The sequence below is a fragment of the Malus sylvestris genome, chromosome 5, assembly GCF_916048215.2.
Source record: "Malus sylvestris chromosome 5, drMalSylv7.2, whole genome shotgun sequence".
Lineage (NCBI taxonomy): Eukaryota > Viridiplantae > Streptophyta > Magnoliopsida > Rosales > Rosaceae > Malus > Malus sylvestris.
Genome location: NC_062264.1, coordinates 37,428,266 through 37,452,054, shown reverse-complemented (window position 1 = coordinate 37,452,054; position 23,789 = coordinate 37,428,266). Strand labels below are relative to the sequence as shown.

At 39.4% G+C, this 23,789-nt stretch overlaps 2 protein-coding genes across 3 annotated transcripts; one reads left to right on the top strand and one right to left on the bottom strand.

The window, feature by feature from the left end:
* The first annotated feature begins 2,839 nt into the window (after nucleotides 1-2,839).
* Nucleotides 2,840-4,244, top strand: LOC126623422 (protein EXORDIUM-like 7). The gene has a single exon (XM_050292312.1). It carries the CDS (start codon nucleotides 2,906-2,908, stop codon nucleotides 3,917-3,919), a length of 1,014 nt encoding a protein of 337 aa, XP_050148269.1. The 5' UTR covers nucleotides 2,840-2,905; the 3' UTR covers nucleotides 3,920-4,244.
* A 42-nt stretch (nucleotides 4,245-4,286) lies between these two features.
* On the bottom strand, nucleotides 4,287-9,309 carry LOC126623421 (uncharacterized protein At4g19900-like). Of its 2 annotated transcripts, none has more exons than XM_050292310.1 (5): nucleotides 7,852-9,309; nucleotides 7,612-7,761; nucleotides 5,956-6,111; nucleotides 5,203-5,397; nucleotides 4,287-4,904 (listed from the first exon to the last, which is right to left on the bottom strand). In XM_050292310.1, the coding sequence occupies exons 1-5, from the start codon at nucleotides 9,222-9,224 to the stop codon at nucleotides 4,718-4,720; spliced, it is 2,061 nt and encodes a 686-aa protein (XP_050148267.1). In that variant the 5' UTR covers nucleotides 9,225-9,309; the 3' UTR covers nucleotides 4,287-4,717. The 2 variants fall into 2 exon arrangements, with proteins under 2 accessions (XP_050148267.1, XP_050148268.1); XM_050292311.1 differs by having other exon boundaries at nucleotides 5,956-6,090; nucleotides 7,852-9,307.
* Nucleotides 9,310-23,789: the final 14,480 nt, after the last annotated feature.

The window sequence follows — 23,789 nt, the reverse complement described above, 5'->3', positions numbered from 1 at the left end:
CTCAGACTGTAGTGCACTAGATTTTTATTTCTCATTATGCTCCCTTTTATATGGTAAATTCCGCATGTGTAAATTTATCTCAGAGTGTCGTGCTCTAGCTTTTAATTTCTCATTGTGCTCCCTTTTATATGGTAAACTCCACCCCGTGTAAGTTTATCTTACGTTGCTAGTTCCAAGCCCGGATAAAGAAGGAGAGGGAATGTGTGTGAGGTAGTCGAAAACTGACACTTTGTTCTTCACGTTGAATCCTATGATATGAATCCTAATAACTGATCTCACTTGATGGGATAAGACGTGATTGTTGTTGTTCTTCCCTTTTATATGGTAAATATGTTTGATGTTTGTGTAGGATTGCATTTTATTAGAAGCACTTCAAAAGAGCTTACTGTAGAAGCACACTAAAAAAATTATAATCCAATTACGTTTATAAAATACTTCTAAGTTTGTATATACTATTGCAATATGAGTCACTTCTGTTTATAAGTGCTTTAATTAAAATAGCTTGCTTCTAGGAAAACACGTAACGTGATTATCACAAAAAGTGTTTTTAAGTTTTTCTACCAATGTTGCAAGAAGCACTTTCAACGTATAAAATGCTACAAGCGTTTTTAGAACTTTAAAAGTACTTCCAAACATGAGAAACCTCCAGTACATGAGATTGGCACAATTCACAGGAGAATTATCATATTTCTAGTGTTGCATTGTGATATTTCAGATCAATAAACCTTCCATTCTAATAGTCCATGAAAAAGTGCAAGACATGACCTAATAAACCAAATTGAGTGCCTCTCGCAAGGGTATCTGAAACTCATGGAGGATTATCCCCTCCTAATCTCTCTCTTCTTCTCTTCCCTCCTACTTGAATTAATAAACCAAATTGAAGATTCTCTCCCCTTCTCTCCCTTCTTACTTGAACGGTCACATCATCTTATACTAATTTTTTTTTATAAAGACAATAAGACAAAAAATAAAGTGTGAGAGGAAGGGAGGGCAGGAGATGAGAATAGAAGGTGAGAGAATCCTACTCCGAAAAGCATTGGGGCATTTGGCACTCAAGTGGAAGACCTTTGTGATGATTAAGTGGCAGCAAGCCAACAACACACAGTTCCCTTCTTTTGAGCATTTTCCTTTAAGAATCCAATCCAGCCCTATTTTTAAGGGCTGATGAGAGTTGAATATGTGCAATGCTCCCACCTTTGCATGATGCAAATGCGTTTAACCATAAACTTTTGATATTTTGATAGACATTTATATATGCATGATTCACAGCTCTTCAAAACTCTTTTTTCACAGTTAAAATACTTGAAGCATTGTTTTGAAGGAGAAAAAAAACTCTTGCAACATCCATTATATATTTGATATGCTATTTTTTTTTTTTTGCAATTTAATTCTTTAAGTGTTTCTTGCTGCTATTAACTACTATAGGTTTACATAAATTAACTTTTTGAGAAAGAAAACAATTTGGTCTTTGAATTTTTCTGAGGAATTTCATAAGAAAACACTGCATCATGCATTTGATTTATTAACTAAACGAAGAACATATATAGTCAATGATCATGAAAAGGAAGGGGTGTAGTCGAAAAGGGAGAAAATTATGGAAAGGCATCACATACTTTGCTTTTTACCACACCCATCATTCATTTTTTTAACACTTGGTTTTGACCCTCATCATTTTTCTTCTTCTTCTTCTTTATTCTTGTGAACAACTTTATCCTAAATCCTAATCTAATCACAGTTTGGTGAATGTTTTAACTTTTGATTTAAAAAAGATAGAAAACCGTGTGGGACGATTCTTCTTTAAGGATAATTGGCAGTGCTTAAAAAGCTCTTGATTAGTTCAAACATCAAAAGCACTTAAACCTCCGTTTCGAAGAAAGAAAAAAATTTATGCACCTGATTGTTATTGTACCTAACTACTATAGCCTATCAGCTAAGCGGGGTTTTTTTTTTCTTCCCTTTTTCTTTTGTTCAACTCGTTAAGCGTTTTTCACCAAATATTATCAATTGTTAGGGTAAACTGAAATAAATAGTGATTTTTTAAATCATTGGAAGATAATCAGGTTGCTTATATTACCCAAATGATAATTTAGTTTATGAGCAAGAACCATAATATGTGGCCAACTACTGAAGCATAAGTTTTGTGTTAAAAGAAGATGTGAAGGTTTGACAATAACCAAGGTTATCATCATACACAAACCCAAAGGAAGTATCAAATTACATGGAAAGACAAGAAAAATCTAAGAGAAAGAGAGAATCATATATAAAAATTAGTGCCATAATAACTGTTTTGGGGACAAACAAACAGATTCTTTTACGATCCCAATCTTCTACCCTAAGTGTAGGCTTTATACATAAACACGTTGATTAGTATAGCACCTTTATTCTAATTAATATGGGAATAAGAATATTAGAGAGTTCTTTTTATTTAATTAATTAGTCTCTTAAACCTAATCATGTTAGTAAGAAACACTTAAAACCCAAACTATAGAATACAAAACTCCTTATTATTCATTTATTTATGTTACTTAATTCTAGAGTAGGCTAAGCCTCACATTGAGCTAGTCATAATAATGTGGTTTAAAGTTGCATTTGTAAAAATCAAACATAAAATCTCTCACTTACAAAGGTAAAGAAATACCACTAAATCGTAGTTAAGCAACAATTCTTCATTAATTTCTTAGATTCTATTGTAAAAAATAAATAAGAGAAAAAGGCTCCCATAAAGAAAAGAAAATGTGAACAGCATAGTTATCATTAAAAAGTAGACAAGACCTTGAAATTATGCAAACATGCAAAAAACTGCTCATCACCACCCACCCCATTATTTACTTTCATTGGTTTCAACTTTCTCTATCTATAAGAACCTCCCACTCTCACCACCCACAAACACCACATACCATTAAAGATGCAAAACCTGCAACTTTGCACTTTCTTCTTCCTCTCTTCCCTCTTTTTCTCCACAACTTTGGCTCAATATTCATGGAGCCAAAACAGACAATTCAACCAGGCCAAAAACTACGAGGGTTCATCTGATCTGGTGGACCTTCAGTACCACATGGGTCCTGTCCTTGCTTCTCCTATCAACCTTTATGTTATATGGTATGGCCAGTGGAACCCTAATCACCAATCCACCGTTAGAGACTTCCTCTACTCTCTCTCCTCTCCTGCCCCGTACCCTTCTGTTGCCGATTGGTGGAGCACTGTGAGGCTCTACACTGACCAGACTGGCTCAAACATCACTAGAACCATTGCTCTCTCCGGCGAGTTTTACGATTCTTCCTACTCCCATGGAAGCTATCTCAGCCGCCTTTCGATGCAGTCCATCATAAAAAATGCCGTCACTTCGCATCCAGGAGCCTTGCCTCTCAACCCGAGAAACGGGGTCTACTTAATTTTGAGCTCTTCTGATGTTAGGGTTCAAGACTTCTGCAGGGCGGTTTGTGGTTTTCACTACTTCACATTTCCAACCCTAGTTGGTGTGACTGTGCCGTATGCATGGGTGGGTTATAGCGGGAGTCAGTGTCCGGGCGTCTGCGCCTACCCTTTTGCCTGGCCCAAGTATTCAGGCCGGCCGCCACCAGGCACACCTGGAGGCAACAACATTATGCGCGCGCCCAATGGGGACGCGGGCGCTGATGGGATGATAAGTGTGATAGCTCATGAGCTAGCGGAGGTATCGAGTAACCCGCTTGTGAATGCGTGGTACGCAGGTGATGATCCGACAGCACCGACAGAAATTGCAGACTTGTGTATGGGGGTGTATGGGAGTGGTGGGGGTGGAGGGTATGTAGGGGTTGTTTCAAAGGACAAATGGGGAAATGGGTTCAATGTGAATGGGGTGAAAGGAAGGAAGTTTCTGGTACAGTGGATTTGGAACCCTGTGAAAAGAAGATGCTTTGGTCCCAATGCTATGGACTAGGAGGAGGAACGAACTGTGGTTAACAGCTGCTTACTGCTTTTGTGCAAAAGTACTTATGGATCTCTTTCTTGCTTTTGAGGTCAGAGGCGGTAGAGAGAGAGAGAGAGAGATGTAATCTAATGAATCAAAAGGGTGGGTGGCCCTACTGGTAAAGGGATTAGGGATTTGGCCTGCTTGATTTGTTGGGAATTATTAGCGGTTTTAAAGGAGACTAGACAAAAGCACTTTCATGCTTTGCTTCTTCTATTTATAGGTTGCCTTTTTATGTAATGGAACTATTTGCAATTGTAGCGTCACATGAATAAATAAGATTACGTACATTGTAGAGAGAGAGAGAGAGAGAGAGAGAGAGAGAGAGAGGCATATATAACAAAGAATAAGACATCTTTCTATATTTCCATGTAAACTATTAACAAATAATCTCTTCAATACAGGTGAACAGTTGGCCGAACCAACGTTGCAATCAAACCCTTAACCGGAGATACTTGATACTCGGAAGATGAATGACACAGACTAAGAGCCGCCTAAGAAACTAACTTGAGTAAAAAAGATTTTCCAAGATACAGCAGAGATTCCACCAGCATTTCACAAAGTAACGAACCCTATCTTTTCATGAGCATACAGAGAAGATACACGATCTTACAACTACATGAACGAGCTTGCGCTTTCATGTCCTCAACAGACAGATCACCAATACAGGTTAAATACTTATCCCCTAAATATTGGCGGGAGTGAAAACTTGATAAGCCTGCAATGTTATCCGGCCCTTTCAGTATTGACCAGAGTATTTATGTTAACTCACAACACATCAGTGCATCGGATACAAGAGTGGTCAATAAGCCTGGCTGCAACGCTCTCTGGCTCTGGAATGAGAGGAGATGTCAAGCTGTTCCAAAAATGGAATGTTAACGACTCATCTAGAATCTTTCTGAACAGGGCATCTTGTTGAGTCTTTTCAGTGTCTGTTGACGGTGCAGTGAAGTATCTGTTTCCACATCAACTGAGTTAGGAGGAAAGCACATGGGAGATTTGTAAACCAGAAGTTAAAAACTGCTACATAGTACATAAAAGAACAAGAGGTCAAGAATATTTGAATAAATACACCAGCATGCATCCAAATATAAAACTCATAAATGTAAGAAAATCAGAAGATGGGGTTTTCTTCAATGCGGGATGAATGTCCCAGGACTGCCGTAGGAAATTAGTAGCAATCAAAGGTGGATCAATTGGCACTCAGCCCACAACACTCCTCTCGCATTGGAAAAGAATTCATATAAGATTACCTTGAGATATTCTGAGAGGTGATTGGGAAAAATACAAAAGAAGGTTGCACTTTCAGCTCCAGCTGTCTAGCTGATTTATTACGACCACTGAAAAACCTTCGCGCAACTCTTGTCAAAAGATCAGCCCCATTGAATCTCAGACGAGTATCATCATATGTCATATAAAACTCTTTCAAGCACTCCATTATGAAGTGACTGCATGGAAAAGTAAAGCAAATATCAAATCCAAAATTTTCATACAAGTCAAATATACTAGTTTGCAATTTTCCTCATCAGTGCCACTCAAAATTTCAAATATAACTCAATTTCCTAATTTTCCATGTGATTCTCCTGGACTCTCTTTCTTTGGAGTTTACACAATAAAGGTTTTGCAATTCAAAACAATTGTGAATTTTTGAGACGCATAAAACACGCAAACATATAGCCCGGTACACACACAAATAAATATAGATATTTTCACGGGTTAAGGGTTAAGGGTTTAGGGTTTGGTGTAATGTCAAGAAGAAATCGTTGAAAGCTCCTGTTTATGAATCCTAAACCAGTAGGATGGATGAGGTAAAGGGCCAGCAGTAAGTGAGAACTCTAGTACTCTACGCAGTGCACCCATATAAAAAGCACACTTAACCAACCAAAAAATGAAAACAAACCTCGTTATTAAAATTCGACGATATATACAAGTCTGTTCCGTTTCAAAGTGATTTCAACTGAATGGTACTTTGATTCCCATAATTAGAGATGAAGTCATGTTCATACCTCCTCCTATTAAATGCCATTACAGCACCATTCAAAGAACTTCCTGCAGGTCGATCCTCTTTACCAACAGAATTGTGAAGTGAAGATAACGGCTTCAGAACTATGATATCAGAATCAAGATATATTCCTCCATATCTGCAAATGCAACAAATGAAGCTAGGGAGATCTTTATGCTAAACAGAAAAATGTTGAAGTTATGTTTAATCACCATTCTGTTTAACGTAGCTTACACATATCAGCATCTAAAATCCAATATGTAACACAGAACCAGATCATATCAGACAGGATGATGATGGCCATGCTTAAGTTTGGCATATACCATATAGTATGAAAACTCTGAACCTAAAAATTCAACACTCTGAACCTAAAAATTCAACACATGCGATAAGTTTTCCATGATACGTTCAGCAGGAAACTTAAATCTTCTTTAGTTGAATCGAGCTCATCTAGCAAAACTTGCAGTCTCTTTAAAACTTAACTGCTCAAGCATATACTATGAAAACTCTTGAGTTCATTTATTTTTTTAAGAATTTTTTTATGAAAGTGAAAATGGAGCTCATTGATTTGTTAAAACTCAACACCTAAAGCACATACCATGAAAGCTCTTGAGCTCATTTATTTGTTAAGAATTTTAGCTGAAAGTGAAAATGGAGCAAGGAAAATAAAAAAATTCAGGAAGAGGAATTACATTTTGCAGAAACAATATTTCATACTTCGCTCCACTCCAGAAAAGGAAAAGAAACCACTTGATTTCCCTCTTTACAACAAAAAATTATAGCACACAGCTCTGTTACAACAAACAATTAAAAAACAATTGTTTAGAAATGAAATTCAATTAAGAAAGAGTAAGGTTTAAACTCCTTTCACAGCATTAGCAACTACAAGGAGAATTAATAGTGCCCACTCCAAGAATGTTTGAAAATTATTGCAAGGGTGGCTACAATTACGCAGGTCCAGCTAATGGCTGTAGTTTTCTTCTTAACCAAGTAACAGCCAGATAGTCTTCTTCCAAGCCGAATTGACAGACTTTATCTCTTTATTTTTTTTTATGAGATACCAGATTAATATAAAATGGATAAACAGAAACATAAAAGGGGAAAGAATTCCATTATGATATATCTATAATGAATGAAACGACCACGTTAAAATATTCCGTTGATCCTATTTCTACCAATTATTTCCTCCACAGATTGGTAAGGGGTAAATATTAAAACTTTTAGGCTTTTAGCCCTTAGTTTAAGTTCCTGCTCTGAACTGTTGAAAGTTCCTAGCCAAAAGCTGAATGTGATTGTGCATTTAACATCAATTATGAATCCTAACACAACTCTATCTTGTTAAACTTTGTGTACCCTGATGATAGGAAAGACGAAAATTAGTGCCTTGAATTGTGCCTACATAAGCATATCAGATTGACATGGTTGAATAGCTACAGTCAAACTTAAACTACGATTAAAGTAAATTGACAAGAACTTAGATTTCTCATGCATTATCTTCAGCGGTATGATAAGTACGTCAAAGAAAGTCCCAAATCTGACTGTAGGTACTATGTTGTTCCATCCCAATCATGTTCACATTAATCCCAATTGGATTTAAAAAATAAATAAAAAAATTTGACTGACCCATATATAAGACATTTCTACAATTAAATAAACTTACTTGTAGAGAGCAGCAAGGCGGACAAGCTCACTGTAATGAGTAGCATAATACTTGGTCTTTCTCCATTCGAACCAGGCAGAAGCAAATATATGGGTCGGTGTATCCCTTAGTAATTCATCAAGATTTGGCATAGCGACAGCAACTTTGTAACTATAAAAAAAGAATTGCCTCAGTACAAAAAATGAACATTAGCAGATCAACAAATAAATGTATCAAAATAAGCAAAATTTGAAAAAGTACCCGTCCTTCAAAAAGTTATCTTTAAAGAAATCGAGCTCAATTGTCTCAGACAACACTAAAACACAGGCATCTCGATGATGGGACAGTACACTCTCAAGTCCCCGCTGCTGTCTTACACTATACATCCAAGGGGGAGAATTCCACACCATAAACACCCTCATCTCACATTTCCCTTTCCTGAAAAACGCATCCACAAAATCGGAGAATGACAAAAACGGATCCAAACCGGGATAGTAACCCCATCTCTTGCCATCTGCATATATAAAACCTGAAAACTCATCCTTAAAGCCACCCACTGGATCCGGATCCAACTCACTAATTTGTTCAACGGTGTTCCCAATTGCTTTGTCACTCACATTACTCATGTAAGACAAATTCCTATCAGTACTAGAATTTCCATTTGAACCTGAATTCAACCCCTTACTCTCATTTTCTTCGAGTTCTGTTCCTACACCTATTCCATTTCCCCTTCCATTCACAACACCATCTCCACTATCACTCTCCATTTTCCTACCCTCACTACCATTTTCCTGGAGCTTCACTTCTCGGGGCCTCCCCGAAACTCCCAACGGCTTCTTCCCGAGAAACGGGACCTTCTTAAAGTGATTCAGCCACCATTTCTGCAGCACCTTATCACCCTTTGTCAACCAAGTAATCCCAACCGCATCAGGGTCCTGCAGCATTGGATTCTGCAATGGATTCAGCATCTCCAGATTGGCCTTAAACATCCTATCCCTCCTCAAGAAATCGCCTTTCTTATCAAACCACTCCCCCCACCCCTCCCTCAGCGGCGAAACCCTCTTCCCCACCTTCAGCAATAGCGCGTCCTCAATGTCTGCCACCTCACTCACCCTCCGCCGCACCTCCATATCCACCGGCACATCGTCCGATCCGAACGCCACCTTGCTCTTATCCAATGCAACCAATCCCACGTTAAACCCATTGTAATCCTCCTCCCAATCCTCAATTTTACGCTTATTGAAACCCCTCCTGATAACCCCAGTCACGTGATCGAATACATACCCGGAAACCCTAGATTGCGAAATCTCCGATTGGGGGTCGTCCTCCTCGTCTACCTCTTCGTCTTTGGGAGTCTCCTCTACGACGTCGTCGAGCTCGTCGATCTTGTCCTCGGTGGCGATGGAGCCGACGTCGTTGTCCTCGTCGGAAACGAGGGGGTTGGTGAGAGAAACGTCGTCGTATTGGGCATCGGGGTTCTGGTGGCGGTGCTGGAAGTGGTGAGATTGGGAGTGAGAGAGGCGAGTGTAGAGAAGAGAGACGGAGAAGAGGAGGAGGAGAGCGGAGATAACGGCGCAGATGTAAACGCCGTAACAGGGTCGGTGGGGCCGCCGGGACCGAATACTTCTCAGCATGTTGGGTCTGTTTGGGGGTTAACGGAATCGGGTGTCATCGGCAGAGGGCAGTGAGAGGAGAGAGATTCAGTTGCAGGTCTTCAGTTATTATAGCCAGAGTAATGTTCGGAACATTAAATTTTTTAAATCAAAAATGATTTTTCAATTAAATATTCACTAATATTGGTTTCTTAATTCATCAAAATGTGCAATTATAGTTTTTTTTGTCAACTATGTTAGAACTTTCGTCGAAATAAATCATGTGTCGTGTCATGCACGTGAGGTTGAATCAAGGGACAAATATGGAAAATCAAATAAGAAAAATTGTATCAATGGTCCCTCAACTGTAACTCAATTGTAGCAATGATCATTCCAACATAACTCATTTTGACAGAATTCTAATAAAGTTGACGAAAATAACCATAGCTACATGTTTTGATGAGTTAATGGACCACTGGTAATGAATTTTTAGTTGATGAACTATTACTAAAATTTGATTAAAGTTGAGATATCATTGCTATAATTTACTCTAAATACAAAACCTCATTAAAAATATTAGAGAAAATTCGAACACATGACTTGAAAAAAGACTCGAGCATAAAACCTTAAAACACACGGAACATGTACAAAAATAAACGCACAAATGGGAATATGGGGATTGAACAAATGGTCAATTACAACATAAATAAAACCTGAATTTGATTGTCAATCACATTTTCAACGGACATATGTTTAATATGAATTGATTCATTTCAGTTATTGTTTCGTAAAACATGAATGTAATTTATTTATCTGTTTGATTGATAACTTATTCTTGTGTGTTGATTAAGGAAGCATACTTAGTTTGCATGCATGAATCTGATGCTAAATTACAAGGGAATTTCACCTAATCGTTATAAACTTATAATTAAAAGTAGTGGAGATTGCTAGTCACAATCATGTTAAGTAGATTCTTGGCTGGAATATCATGCAGTTCATAGTTACAATAGTCTTGTCAATACTTATGATTTCTGTCACATCCCGGCCCGGGGCAGACCACTTCTCGGGCCCGCTCCACCACCGTAGCACGATATTGTCTGCTTTGGGCTTACCACTCCCTCACGGTTTTGTTTTTGGGAACTCACGAGCAACTTCCCAATGGGTCACCCATCCTATAAGTGCTCTAGCCTCCTTCTCGCTTAACTTCAAAGTTCCTACGGAACCCGAAGCCAGTGAGCTCCCAAAAGGCCTCGTGCTAGGTAGGGATGGGAATATACATTTAAGGATCACTCCCCTGGGCGATGTGGGATCTTACAATCCACCCCCCTTAGGGGCCCGACGTCTTCGTCGGCACACCATGGCCAGGGTTAGGCTCTGATACCAATTGTCACATCCCGGCCTGGGGCATACCACTTTCCGGGCCCGCTCCACCACCGTAGCACGATATTGTCCGCTTTGGGCTTATCACGCCCTCACGGTTTTGTTTTTGGGAACTCACGAGTAACTTTCCAATGGGCCACCCATCCTGTGAGTGTTCTGGCCTCCTTCTCGCTTAACTTTAAAGTTCCTACGGAACCCGAAGCCAGTGAGCTCCCAAAAGGCCTCGTGCTAGGTAGGGATGGGAATATACATTTAAGGATCACTCCCCTGGGCGATGTGGGATCTTACAATTTCCATGGAACTTAATGATCTTTGAATGCGATGCGTTGTCCATTCAATTCAATGAATTTAGGGAAATCTGAGAGTTAATTTGTGCATTCACGATTAATTTGGGGCATTGTCATTCATGGTTTAAAGGAACAATACTGGAAATCGATTTATGTTGCATATGTTCATGTGTGAAGAATGACCCTCTAACTAGCCTATTTCACCATTCATTTCACCTGATTTCGTGCTTAGTTTGATTTAGTTTTGCAATCTGTTCAATTTAATTAATTTCGTCTAAATCAATCCCCCCTTTAATTAAGTGTGTTAGATTAGCTAGAAAAGTGTTTAAATTTGTCTAATTTAGTGTTTTGAGTCTTAATAGTCTTAAATTTGTCCAAATAACTCCCTAGAGTCTGTTTTGAGTCTTTTTAACTTAGTTGTGATGTTTTGAGTTAATTTGGTTAGTTTTGAGTCATAAGAGTCTAGTTTTGTGTTTTTTAGTCTAGTTTAGTGTTTTAAAGCTTAATTGGTATAGATTAGCATCCCTTTTAATCCCGGCCTAGAACGATCCCTACTTACATATACTACAATCATAAGATTTTAATTTGAGTGTTGGATTATTTCACATCACCGTTGCCAGTGATTAACAAAATTGCTAATCTCCATTTGTTTCTGTCTGTGTCCTTTACTTTTGATATTTGATTTTGTTGGTACCATATATTAGGCCTCGTCTTTGGGCTTCATCCCTAAGCCCATGACAAATGTAAAAGGGGAGGGAGCCCTTATTCTATAAAAGGAAGTCTCCCTCACCCTCATTAGGAAAGCTTGACCTTCACAGAGAAACAGAGTCTCAATCCTCACACAACAATAGAGGGCGATACCCTCTCAGCCAAACAGAGAGCAAAATGGCAAGGGTTGCATCCACAGAGAGCTTCATTGCCAATCTATTGTAATCCATACAGTCATACAGTAAATGGAATCAACATCAGTGTGGACGTAGCTGATGCGATGAAAGTTAAGCACTCAAATTAAACCCTCTTGTTGTCAAATTGTAGTATAAATGCAAGTAGGGATCGTTCTAAACCGGGGATTAGGAGGGCTTGCTAAAACCTCTAAACTAACTCAAAGACATAAAAACAAAGTTAAAAACGTTTGAATAGACTCAAAGGACTCAAAATAGATTTTAAGGACGCAAAACAACTTAAAAACACTCAAAATTTCCTAAAAACACTTACTGGGCAGATTTGACTCTAACACAACTTTGGATGAAATTTGGGTTTTGACTTGAATCAAAACACTAAAAAACACTAATGAAATAGAAATTTAACACTTTGGAACAACAAAGTAAAAGGGGGATTTTGGTTTTGACGAATTCGAAACAAACAAACAACTTATCAAATTAAACAGATTGTAAAGCGAATTTAAGAAATGAGATGATGGATGGATTAGTTAGAGGTTCGTTCTTCGCACATGACACACTTGTACATGAATTGATTTCCAATTGCTTTTCAATAAACTATGATGCTCAACACCCCATATTAACCGTGATGCACAAATTAACCCTCAGATTTTCCTTTACTCATTGAATTGGATGAATGCATGCGACAACCCAAATAATTCTCTAAAAGTCCCTTATATGAATGCATAATAGAGATACAATCAGAGATCATTACGTTCAATGAAAATCATAAGTGTTGACAAGGCAATTATAACTATGAATGCATGATACAATTGCCAAGAATTCAATTAACGCGATTGTGATAAACAACCTTCACTACTCATGAATATAAACTTGTAACGATTAGGTGAAACTCATTTATATTCTAGCATCTAATTCATGCATGAAAACTAAGTATGTATCCTTAATAAATATACAAGAATCAGTTATGAATAAAATAGATAATTGAATTGCAATCACAACTTATCAAATCACAATTGGAAGAAATCAATTCAAATCTCAAGCATGTTCATGGCTTCAAACTTCCCCCTAACTAAATAGGGGTTTAGCCACTCATAATTGCAACAAAATTAGAAAATAACAAAGTAGACATTGAAAGCAAGAACAGAGTACACCTAAAACGCTCCAAAGTTCTAAGCTTGAAACGCCAAGGACCTTTGTTTTCACCACCTTGTTGTAGCACAAGTGTCTAGGATGTGTATGGATATATGGATGGAATGGATTTACATGGCTAAGAGATGAAAGTGTATGGATTGGTGAGATGTAGTATGGCTAGATGAATGGATGGAGGTCACGGCAAGGAAATTGTGTTTGTGAATGAAGTTGTGAGATGTGAAATGTAGTGTCTTTGGATGATGGCCCCCAAATTATGGTGAAGGGTGAATGTATTTATAGGCTAAGGAGAGGAGTGTATGGAGTTGTAATGAGTTGATGTAATGGGTGTAGTGGGTGAATGTTGTGGTAATGAGTGAATGTAATGTGTGTAGTGGATGAGTGTTTGGTAATGAGTAATGTTTGGTAATGAGTGGATGTAATGAGTGTAGTGGGTGAGTGTTTGGTAATGAGTGGATGTAATGGGTGTAGTGGGTGGATGTTTGGTAATGAGTGAATGTAATGGGTGTAGTGGATGAGTGTTTGGTAATGAGTGGATGTAATGGGTGTAGTGGGTGGATGTAATGGGTGTAGTGGATGAATGTTTGGAGAATGGATGTGTTGGGTGAAATGAGTGGATGTAGTGGTAGGTGAATGGATGTGTTAGGTGAAATGAGTGTGCTAAAATGGTTATTTATAGGGAGATGATGATGCACAAACTTCAAATTTCGTCCATTCCTTTTGCTCCAAGCATATGTTATCCATTCCATGCCCAAAAATGCTCCAAAATGCTCCAAAATGCACTTCTTTACCACATTAACCCTTTGGACCTACAAACACACGAAAATAGCTTAAAATACTAAAATAACTACGAACTAACAACATAAATGCCAAGAAACAAGCTAACTAAGTCGCATAAATATGCTCCTATCAGTAGCCCAAACATTGGGGTGAACCACGATACATCTTTGTGTTCTTGTGCGTTTGTGTGATTCACGGCCGAATTTATGTTGGTCCAAGATCCTTCGGATTTTGTGCATCAACATTTGACGTCGTCTGTGGGAATCAACACCAAAAGCTATGTTGGTTCTCTCTCAAGTTTTCATCTCACCACCGTGAAACCTTCACAACCTCACCACTATCCATCGTGGATCTGCAAAACCCAATAGACGACCAACTCCTCTCTGCTCACCTCTCTCGCTCCACCATCGCATGCGTTGAGCACGGCCCCCGTAACTCCTCAACCAGATTGCACTGACCCCACAGCTACCTTGACGGTGAAGAGTCATCGACCCAGTCTAAATACCAAAGTAAAGAAAATCTAGAAAGCAACAAGCTTTGAATGCGAGTGCAACTCGGGTGAGTCAGTGATCGAATCAGGAGGACCTGTCGAGTACGAGTTCGAGGGTGGCGGTAGAAAAGAAGTGGGTTGGCAAAGAGAATATCTCTCCCCGTGAGCTGGAACCTTCTCCATCTTTCCTTCAATTTTCTCTCGTTTTCTCTCACTTTCCCACCAAGCCAAAACCAGAAGAAAACTAGAAATAGTTGCTTGCACGATCTCTAAAGCAAAATCCTTCACACCCAAAAAAGAAAATAGCAAGAATGAGTGGCCTTTACTCTCCTATCTCTCTTTCTCTCTCTCTTCCTTTTACTTCCTCATCGAGCATGCCTCATTCATTCATTCATCTGTAACCTTTTTCTTCGCTTTCTGTTAAGTAGCAGACGATAAAAAGCTCTAGCTCTATGAATCTCGCCATGGCCGACTACGAGTTTCAAAAATCTGAGGTCATCTTCCCCATGGATAATCTCGACTTCGAGACCTGCTTGGATTTCCGACGCCCACCAGGTGGATTTGGGTTTAAGCTTCGGCTCCAGAGTTGGGGCCCTTATTGAACTCCAATGCCCAGCCTCCGTTCTTGAGCAAGACGTACGACATGGTCGACGACCTGGCTACCGACCCGGTTAGGTCCTAAAGCCCCGTCAACAACAAATTCGTGGTTTGGAACTTGTTGGAGTTCGCTAGGGACCTCCTGCAACTCTGGGCTTCTCTGGCTCGCCGGCCTTCAGCGGCCAAGGCTCCGCCGCCACCCCCGTCCCTAATGCAGTCAAGAAGGATACTTTCAGCCCTGATACGCTGCTGTGCTTCGAGCCTAGTGAATCTGATGAGAAACAGCCTGACCACTTGAGTAGTAAACTCTTTAGTAAAAAAGAAAGAGAGATGACTGGATTACTATCGTGGACAAAAGTAATGATTTCGAAGATGTTGGCCACAATTCCACTGCTAGAGCAATGATGGACGAACAGAGAAGATAAGAACTTTATTATCACAACCTGCAACTGTCAACCACCAACATGGAAAAAGATAAGCACTTTATCTTTGGGCTGATTTGTTTAAAATTATCATTTGTTTATTTAATAGTTTATTATTTATTTTTGATCATTTCTGACCATCACATGCATTCTGTGATAGTTTATTACTTGTCTGTAATCATTCTTGATCATTATATGCGCACTATACAAAATAACTTGTTTACTTAATCTGACATTATTATTATTAGTCACATGCGCACTATCCCAGAATAGCCCCACAAAGGAAACTATAATATATATATATATAAGAATTGCTTAAGGGGAGGGATCCCCATTTTTTCAAAAAAATGGGGACACGCTCCCCACCGTTGGATTTGAATTAAATGAAATCCTGTGGTTGAGATTCTATGGCTTGTGTTTTAATCTCAACCGCACAATTTCATTAAAGTCAATCTAACGGTGGGGAGCGTGTCCCCATTTTTTTTGAAAAAATGGGGATCCCTCCCCTTAAGCTCCCTGTATATATATATATATATATATTATTTATTACCTAGTGGCATATATTTAACCCAAGTACATGTGCAATATTTATTCATGGCCTAGAATATTGTGACTGCCATTAAACTATGTCACTTATACAACATGTAATTTACCACACGACTGAATAAATTATTTATTTATAGGAGGCACATGGTACAATATTCTGCCTTGACAAACTTTGTCAATTTGATTTATTCATTAAATGATCATACTTATACTGTCATTTATTGTCAGGAATTATTGAGCAACTAGATCCATTGATCAACATTGTTGCTGATTAAAGAAGTCCACCAACTTATAGACTGATGGGCCATATGCTTATGGTGACAAATATTTAGTCCGAACAGTGATCTCTTGTCTAACCCGACAAGCGGACCCGAGTCATGTCGAGAATCAACTCATACTGAGTGCATGTCGACATAAAGTAGATATTTGCAATGAGGAATACCACGAGTCGAGCCGCCTTGCAGCGAGCATAGCCTTTAGCTGAGCAGCCTAGCAACGAGCATCGCCTACAGCCGAGCAACCGTCTCACCGCGAGCATAGCCTCTAGCCGAGCAGCCTCGCAAGGAGCATCGTCTTCAGCCGAACAGTCTCGTAACGTGTGATACCTCTAGCCGAGTATTGCTTTATGTTGAACATTGCCTTGTGTTGAGTACCAGTTCTGGACGACATTTAGTCACTTCGGCCTGTACATGGATTGGATTTGAAGCCTCCAGCCAAAAGACTTTCTTGACTGAAGACTTGGGGGACTCATGTTGGTACCATATTTTGGGCCTCGTCTTTGGGCCTCATCCCTAAGCCCATGACAAATGTAAAAAGGGAAGGAGCCCTGATTTTATAAAATGGACTCTCACTCACCCTCATTAGGAGAGCCTGACCTTCACAGAGAAATAGAGTCTCAATCCTCACACAACAATGGAGGGCAATACCCTTTCAGCCAAACAGAGAGCAAAATGGCAAGGGTTGCATCTACAGAGAGCTCCCTTACCGATCTATTGTGATCCATACATTCATACAATAAATGGAATCAACATCAGTGTGGACGTAGCCCAAACATTGGGGTGAACCACGATACATCTTTGTGTTCTTGTGCTTTTGTGTGATTCACGGCCGGATTTATGTTGGTCCAAGATCTTCCGGATTTTGTGCATCAACAGATTTAGTTTTATTTCATTGATTTCAGGTACTAAAGAAGTAAGACATGGTAATTGCTAATCTTCAAGCTCAAATGGCAAATCTTACTTCTCAGTTAACGCAATATATCGAAATGACCACAAGGCAAAGTGTCCCTACATTTGGTGCGTCTTATAGGCAAGAATCTCAAGCAAATCAACGTCCACAAAGAGGTTGGGAGAATGTCAATACCTAGGGTTATCAAGATCATAATTAATCAGGGAACAATTTTTTTTCCAACATATACAATTTAGATTAGAGTGATCATTCAAACTCTATGTGGTGGGAATCTCAACAAGTTCAACACGAAGAATATTGACAGCCATATGAGGAGTTATATTCAACACCTGCGTAGCCACCACAACCTCATATACAATATGCCCAAACAAACTCAGGTTCGTCATTAGATAATGATACACTTCTTCAATTATTAACTTTATTAACGCAGGGCTCACAAAATGAAGCTAAAGAGGCTCAACAAGGAGAATATTGGCAGCCATATGAGGAGTTCTATACAATGCCTATGCAGCCACCACCGCAACAATTCCAACCGAATTCAGGTTCGTCAATAGATTATGCCCAAATTCTTGATGTACTAACTTCTTTGACGCAAGAATTACAAAATCAAGACCAAGTGATGAGCAAATTGAAGAATCAAATGGGAGAGATTACGGAATTCATGGTGCAAATGCAATAACAAAGTGAACTCTTCGACTCAACTGTTGACATTGCTGAAGCTATCACCTTGGAAAGTGGCATGGAGGTTGGAGATGAACCTAAGACGTCCAAACCAAGCCAAAACATGGATGAACAACTGCTGCTCAAAGAAGAGGAGAATAACAAGGCCACAGCAGGGGAAGAACCACCTTTGCCGCAACCTATCATAGCCCCAACACCCTTGCCGCAGCCCTATATGCCTTCTATGCAGTCCACTACAACCAAGGTAAGCCCAAATTCAATTCGTCTTAACCCTATTCCACCAAATGTCCTTATTCCTTGCAGGATCATGTAATCCAAGGAAGAAGAGGGTGAGAAAGGCATCTTCAAAACCTTTCCAAAGAATCAAAAGCAAGAAGTGGATGGGGAATGTCTAGAATTCATAAAAAAGGATATACTTGAAACGACAATTCCCAAAGAAGTTGGATTTTATGACACGGGACAAGTCATAACTCTCAAAACACCAATATGGCTGAATTTTCTAGTCCTACAACTTTCAAATGGGTGTTTATTCTTGAGTTCATGTTGGAGCACACAGGTAAGCCATCGCCCCGAATTTCAATTTTGTTTTATACTAATATGTTGTTAATGATTCAGGCACCCACTTTAGAATGTGAACCATTACCGAATCATTTCAAGTATCACCTCTCTTTCAAAGATCAATTCCATGTCGTGGGCTCCAGTAAAGCTTAAAAATGAGGTATCGTCCGGCTGGAAGACGTTAAAGCAAGCGCTTCTTGGTAAGTAACCTATGCGTTCAAATAAAGAAGACCTAGGAATCTCCGGCTCCACAACCAGATTTACGTTCTTAAACTCTACTCTTTATTGCTTTTACTTTTCCATAATTGTCGTGTTTGTTAGTTGTTTTGATTGTTTACGTGTGAGTTTATGTTGGAAACATTAAGGACAATGTTTGGTTTAAGTGTGGGGGGCTAAATAAGCTGTTTTTATTGAAAATTCGTGGGTTATCACCTAACACCACTAGAGTTGTTTTTCACTGTTTTTAAGTGTTTTTAGTGTGTTTTGAAAGAAAAATACGAAAATTTGAAAAAAAAAGAAAATGTTTTGAAAAACCCAAAAAGAGTCGTTTTAGAGTTGTTTTTTGTGTGTTTATTTGTGTCTTAGAGTACCTTCCAACACAATGATGATGATGATTTGGTTTTTAAGTGCATGATTGTTAAAGAAAGTTACAAACATGGGTGAAAGTTTGATACGCTCTTTGGTTAATACTTGGTTGTAGCTGTCATTAACGAATTCACATGATCACAAAAGGAAAAAAAATAAGTTTTTGTAACATGCTTGAAGGAAGGAACTCAAACTAACGCTACAACCATGAGAGACTTGAGCCTAAACTTTGTTTGGAGAGTTATTAATCTGTGATTTCTTGTTTTCTAAAGTTGTTGCATGATCTCAGTATTCTTTGCTTGGTTGCTACTTAGAATGCGTTTTATCACTTTAGTTCTAAATACTAGAACTCATGCCTGTTTCATTCAAAGCTTAAAATTAAGTGCATACCATATAACAAGATAAAGTTGTTTAGTAGTTACCACCTGAGACAAAAAGCCTTAATCTCATGCATTTGTTTTGTAGGTTTAAACCCTTTGAGCCTTACTTAGCCTATTTTTTTTGTTAGCCACATTATCCCTACCTAGCCTAGAATAGGACTATTCATACATTTGTTCTTAAAGTATAGTGGAGCATGACTTAGAGGGAATTCCTTTTGATGAAACATATTGTAGAAATCAAGTGTGGGGGAAGGTTATGGGCACAAGTTTGAAAGAAAAAAAAAGTTGTGAAATAAGTGAGAGTGAACTCACAAGTATTGGTGGTTGAAGAAAGGGTCCAAAAAGTTTGAATATGACCCTAAGTTGTACGAAATCCCTTTTGTGTTTCAAGTTATTTGCTGCATTCAAGAGTGAATTCTAAGTTGATTTCATTACTTTGCTTACTATTGCTTTAAGAACCTTTGTTTATCCTTACCTTTCTTTGTTAGCCAATACCATTAGCCCCGTTATAACCCTTAGACTTTAATCTTGGTTGTTGTGTGTTTCAATATATGGAGTTTGGGATTGGTATGAGCATATGGTATCCCTGGTTCTCGCGTCTAAGTAGTGACATTCTATTCATGAGATCATATATATATATATATATATATATACATGCATTAATAATTCCAGAAAGTGTCTTCTTTGATTATAACATATGTGAGTGTTAGTCTACATGTTTACATCAATCTTCTCACATATACCTAGTATAGGGAGTGTAGTTAGAAAATCTGTGTGAAAGTAGAGAGTATATCCGGAGAGGAATTGAGGGAATTCTCTAAGGTATGTTACTACCATCAAAACCATGTTTTAATTTGATTAAATGCGAGCTAGTGAGTGGTGATTGTGATTAAGTATGTGCTCGAGGGTAAGGATAACTAAAACTCTCACCCCCTCTCAACGCTCTCACTCTCAGAGCTCTCTCTCCCACAAATAAATACAATCAGTGTGGACGTAGCCCAAACCTTGGGGTGAACCACGATACATCTTGTATTATTTACTTTCTTGCAGATTCACGGTCCGATTTACGTTGTTCCAAGACCTCCGGTTTTGTGCATCAACATTTGGCGCCGTCTGTGGGAATCGACACAAAAAACTATGTCGGTTCTCTTTCATTTTTTCACCTCCGCTGTGAAAATCTGTAAAACGCACAGAAACACAGATAGCTACGCTCCGTTTCTCCAACAATTTTCAAGAAATGGCACATCTTTTTACTTTTTCTCACTCTCCACCTCCACTGTTATTTCTCTGTTATTTCCTCTAGGCCTTCAGACACGCAACCATCACTCCCACCAGATGTTCTCGCCCTCGTTGCCTTCAATCCAAAACGGATTTACACGGCACCCTTCCATTCTCTTCCAACGCCACCGTCGTCCAGTCCTTCTGTGAATACGATGTTCAGTGGACCAGTCCCGCCTCTAAACCAGAACACGCTTCAGACGTTCAATGTCTTCGGAAACAACCTCACTGGCGCAATCCCCATCACTCCGACTCTGTTCGGTTCGGTGCTTCATCCTTCTTGTGGAACCCAGGCCTTTGCGGCGTGACTGTGAATAAGGAATGCAACCGGACGAAATCCTTTTTTCGGAGCAATTCATGTTCACAAAACTTCGCCGCCCACGAGGGCGGTCGGGCAGAGCAATGCAGAAAATATCCACGGCTTTGAGTTGACTCAGCCGATTCACAAAATCCCAAAAAGAACCGCCCTCATTATCGGGTTTTCCACTGGCGTCTTCATCCTGATCTGCTCGCTCCCGCTCACTCCCCTGTTTTGCAATCATGGTGAAGAAACAGTTCAAATCCGCCATCAATCTTTGAAACATCTCTGAATCACCATCAATCTTTGAAAACATGTGGCAATAACGTCAAGTATCCTGATATTTTTTATATTCTGGTGGTTTTCAATTCATCTTTTTGCCAAGAATCCTGCAGCTGATGAATGTGATGTATCACTGCAATTGCACAAACAATTAGAAACATACAATGCCAATTGCCTGTGTGGAAGCAAGCAGTCATAGTTGTGGCGGTATTAAACGAACCAAGTTTTGTTTTCTGGTTTTGGGAAGATGATTTTTGAGTCACAAAATGGTGGACCACTCGCTTGGTTCCTAGAGAGAGAAAGCTAGATATCAATTAACCAGTCAAAAGTTATGCGATTCAAGGACTTGAGTCGGACTGGGTGCAAAAAACTTGTTCGGGTCGATTTCGTTTCAGTCAAATGGGGAGTCACCGCTCTCGCTGGATTTCGAAACAGTGGAGTTGGGATGAAAACTTAAAGGACTCTGCGACTGCGATCCGAATGCCATGGGTATTTGGGTAAAGCTCAGCGAGAGAACAGACGGGTACCAATGCAGATGCGTTGATGGTTTCGATGGTGACGGCTTCAATCATGGGTCGGGCTGCCAGAGAGATGGAGAGACAGAAAAAAGTACGCTGGGAAAAGAAAAAGGAAAAGCAAGTCTGCATGGAGATGAAGAGACAGAGCAGGGTGCAAAAGGAAAAGAGAAAAAAAAAAGAAAAAGAAAAATGACGAGTGATGGGCACGACTAGGCTGTCCAAGAAAAGCAAGTGGAGTTGGCCTTCCAGTTTTGCCAAGAGACAGAGATAGAGATGCAGTGGAAAGCAAAAAGAAAAGAGAAAGAAATGAAGTGGGAAAAGCAAAAGCAAACCAGAAAAACAAAAGCAAGAATAAACATCCCACCAGAATGATGTAATTTATTTTTATCTTTCGGAGACATCTATATAAACTCATCCGAGGGTAATATGTATAAACCCCATCAGAGGGTAAAAAAAAAAAAAAACGGCAAAGCCCAAAATAAATGGGCTAGAATGTTGTGTAGATGGCGAAGGCCCATAAGCCCAAAATAGCACCAACCAGGTCATCAAAAGTATGCCCAGTACTCCATAATTATTCGGCAACCCGCCGCTATTACCACCAACCAGGTGACCAAAAGTACGCCTAGTACTCCAAAAATATTTGGCGACCCGCCGCTATTACCACCAACCAGGTGATGAGATGTACAACCCCTACTCTAATTTGGCAACTAGCCATTCATGCCACCAACCAGGTGATCAAAAGTACGCCCAATACTTTATATTATACATGAGCATTACCCATATCAATCTTACATAAACATTCATGAGCATCACTCATATCAATCATACATAAACATTCATGAGCATCACTCATGTCAATATTCATGAGCATCACTCATGTTAACATCCATGAGCATCACTCATGTCAATCAAACATTCATGATCATCACTCATGTCAAATTAAACATTCATGAGCATCACTCATGTCAATCAGCTTCAAAAGCTTCATTTACAAAAGCTCTAGCTTCAAAAGCTTCGTTTACAGAGCTACAACTTCAAAAGCTTCATTTGCAAAAGTTTTAGCTTCAAAAGCTTCATTTACAGAGCTACAGCTTCAAAAGCTTCATTTACAGAGCTACAGCTTCAAAAGCTTCATTTACAGAGCTCCAGCTTCAAAGCTTCACTTACAAAGCTTCAGTGCAGGGTATACAAATACCGTATCCGAACAACCGTCACTTCGGCCCAGACATAGATTCAATTTGAAGTCTTCAGCCAACAGACTCTATTGACCGAAGACTTGGGGGACTACATTATATACCATATATTGGGCCTCAACTGGGCCTCATGAAAAATACTTGGGGGACTTAGCTCATTACTTATGTATTGAGGAGCGAGCCCTTATTTTATAAAAATGACTCCCATCATTAGAGAGTAACACCGCCAGCTGAGCAACCGCCTCGCCGCGAGCATCACTCCTAACCCATCACTTATGTATTGAGGAGCAAGCCATTATTCTATAAAAGGGACTCCCTCACCACCATTAGAGAGCATCGCCGCCTACTGAGCAACCGCCTCGCCGCGAGCATCAAATCTAGCCCATCATTTATGTATTGAGGAACGAGCCCTTATTTTATAAAAGGGACTCCCTCATCGTCATTAGAGAGCATCAACTCTAGCCCATCATTCATGTATTGAGGAGCGAGCCCTTATTCTATAAAAGGGACTCCCTCACTTTCAAACGCCGCAAGCCGAGCCAACCAAGGCAACATAAGCCACGAGCTGAGCAGCCTCGCAGCGTGTGCTACTTCTAGTTGAGCATCATTTCAGATTGAGCACTGCCTTATATCGAGCATCAGTTCAAGATAATATCTAGTTACTTCGGCCCACACATGGACTGAATTTCAAGTCTCTAGCCAAAAGACTCTCTTGACTGAAGACTTGGGGGACTACTGTTTATACCATATTTAAGGCTTCGTATTTAGACCTCGTATAAATACTCGAGGGACTTAAATGTAATTATGTAATAAAGAAAATGGGAAAATATGTAATAAGTGAGGAGTCCTTATTCTATAAAAGAACCCCTCACCCTCACAATTAGAGAAGGCCAATTTCTAGGCCCTCTCACCCCATCTCAACGCTCTCACTCTCAGAGCTCTCTCTCCCTCAAAAAATACAATCAGTGTGGACGTAACCCAAACCTTGGGGTGAACCACGATACATCTTGTGTTATTTACTTTCTTGTAGATTCACGGTCAGATTTACGTTGTTCCAAGACCTCCGGTTTTGTGCATCAACACCCTAGAATCT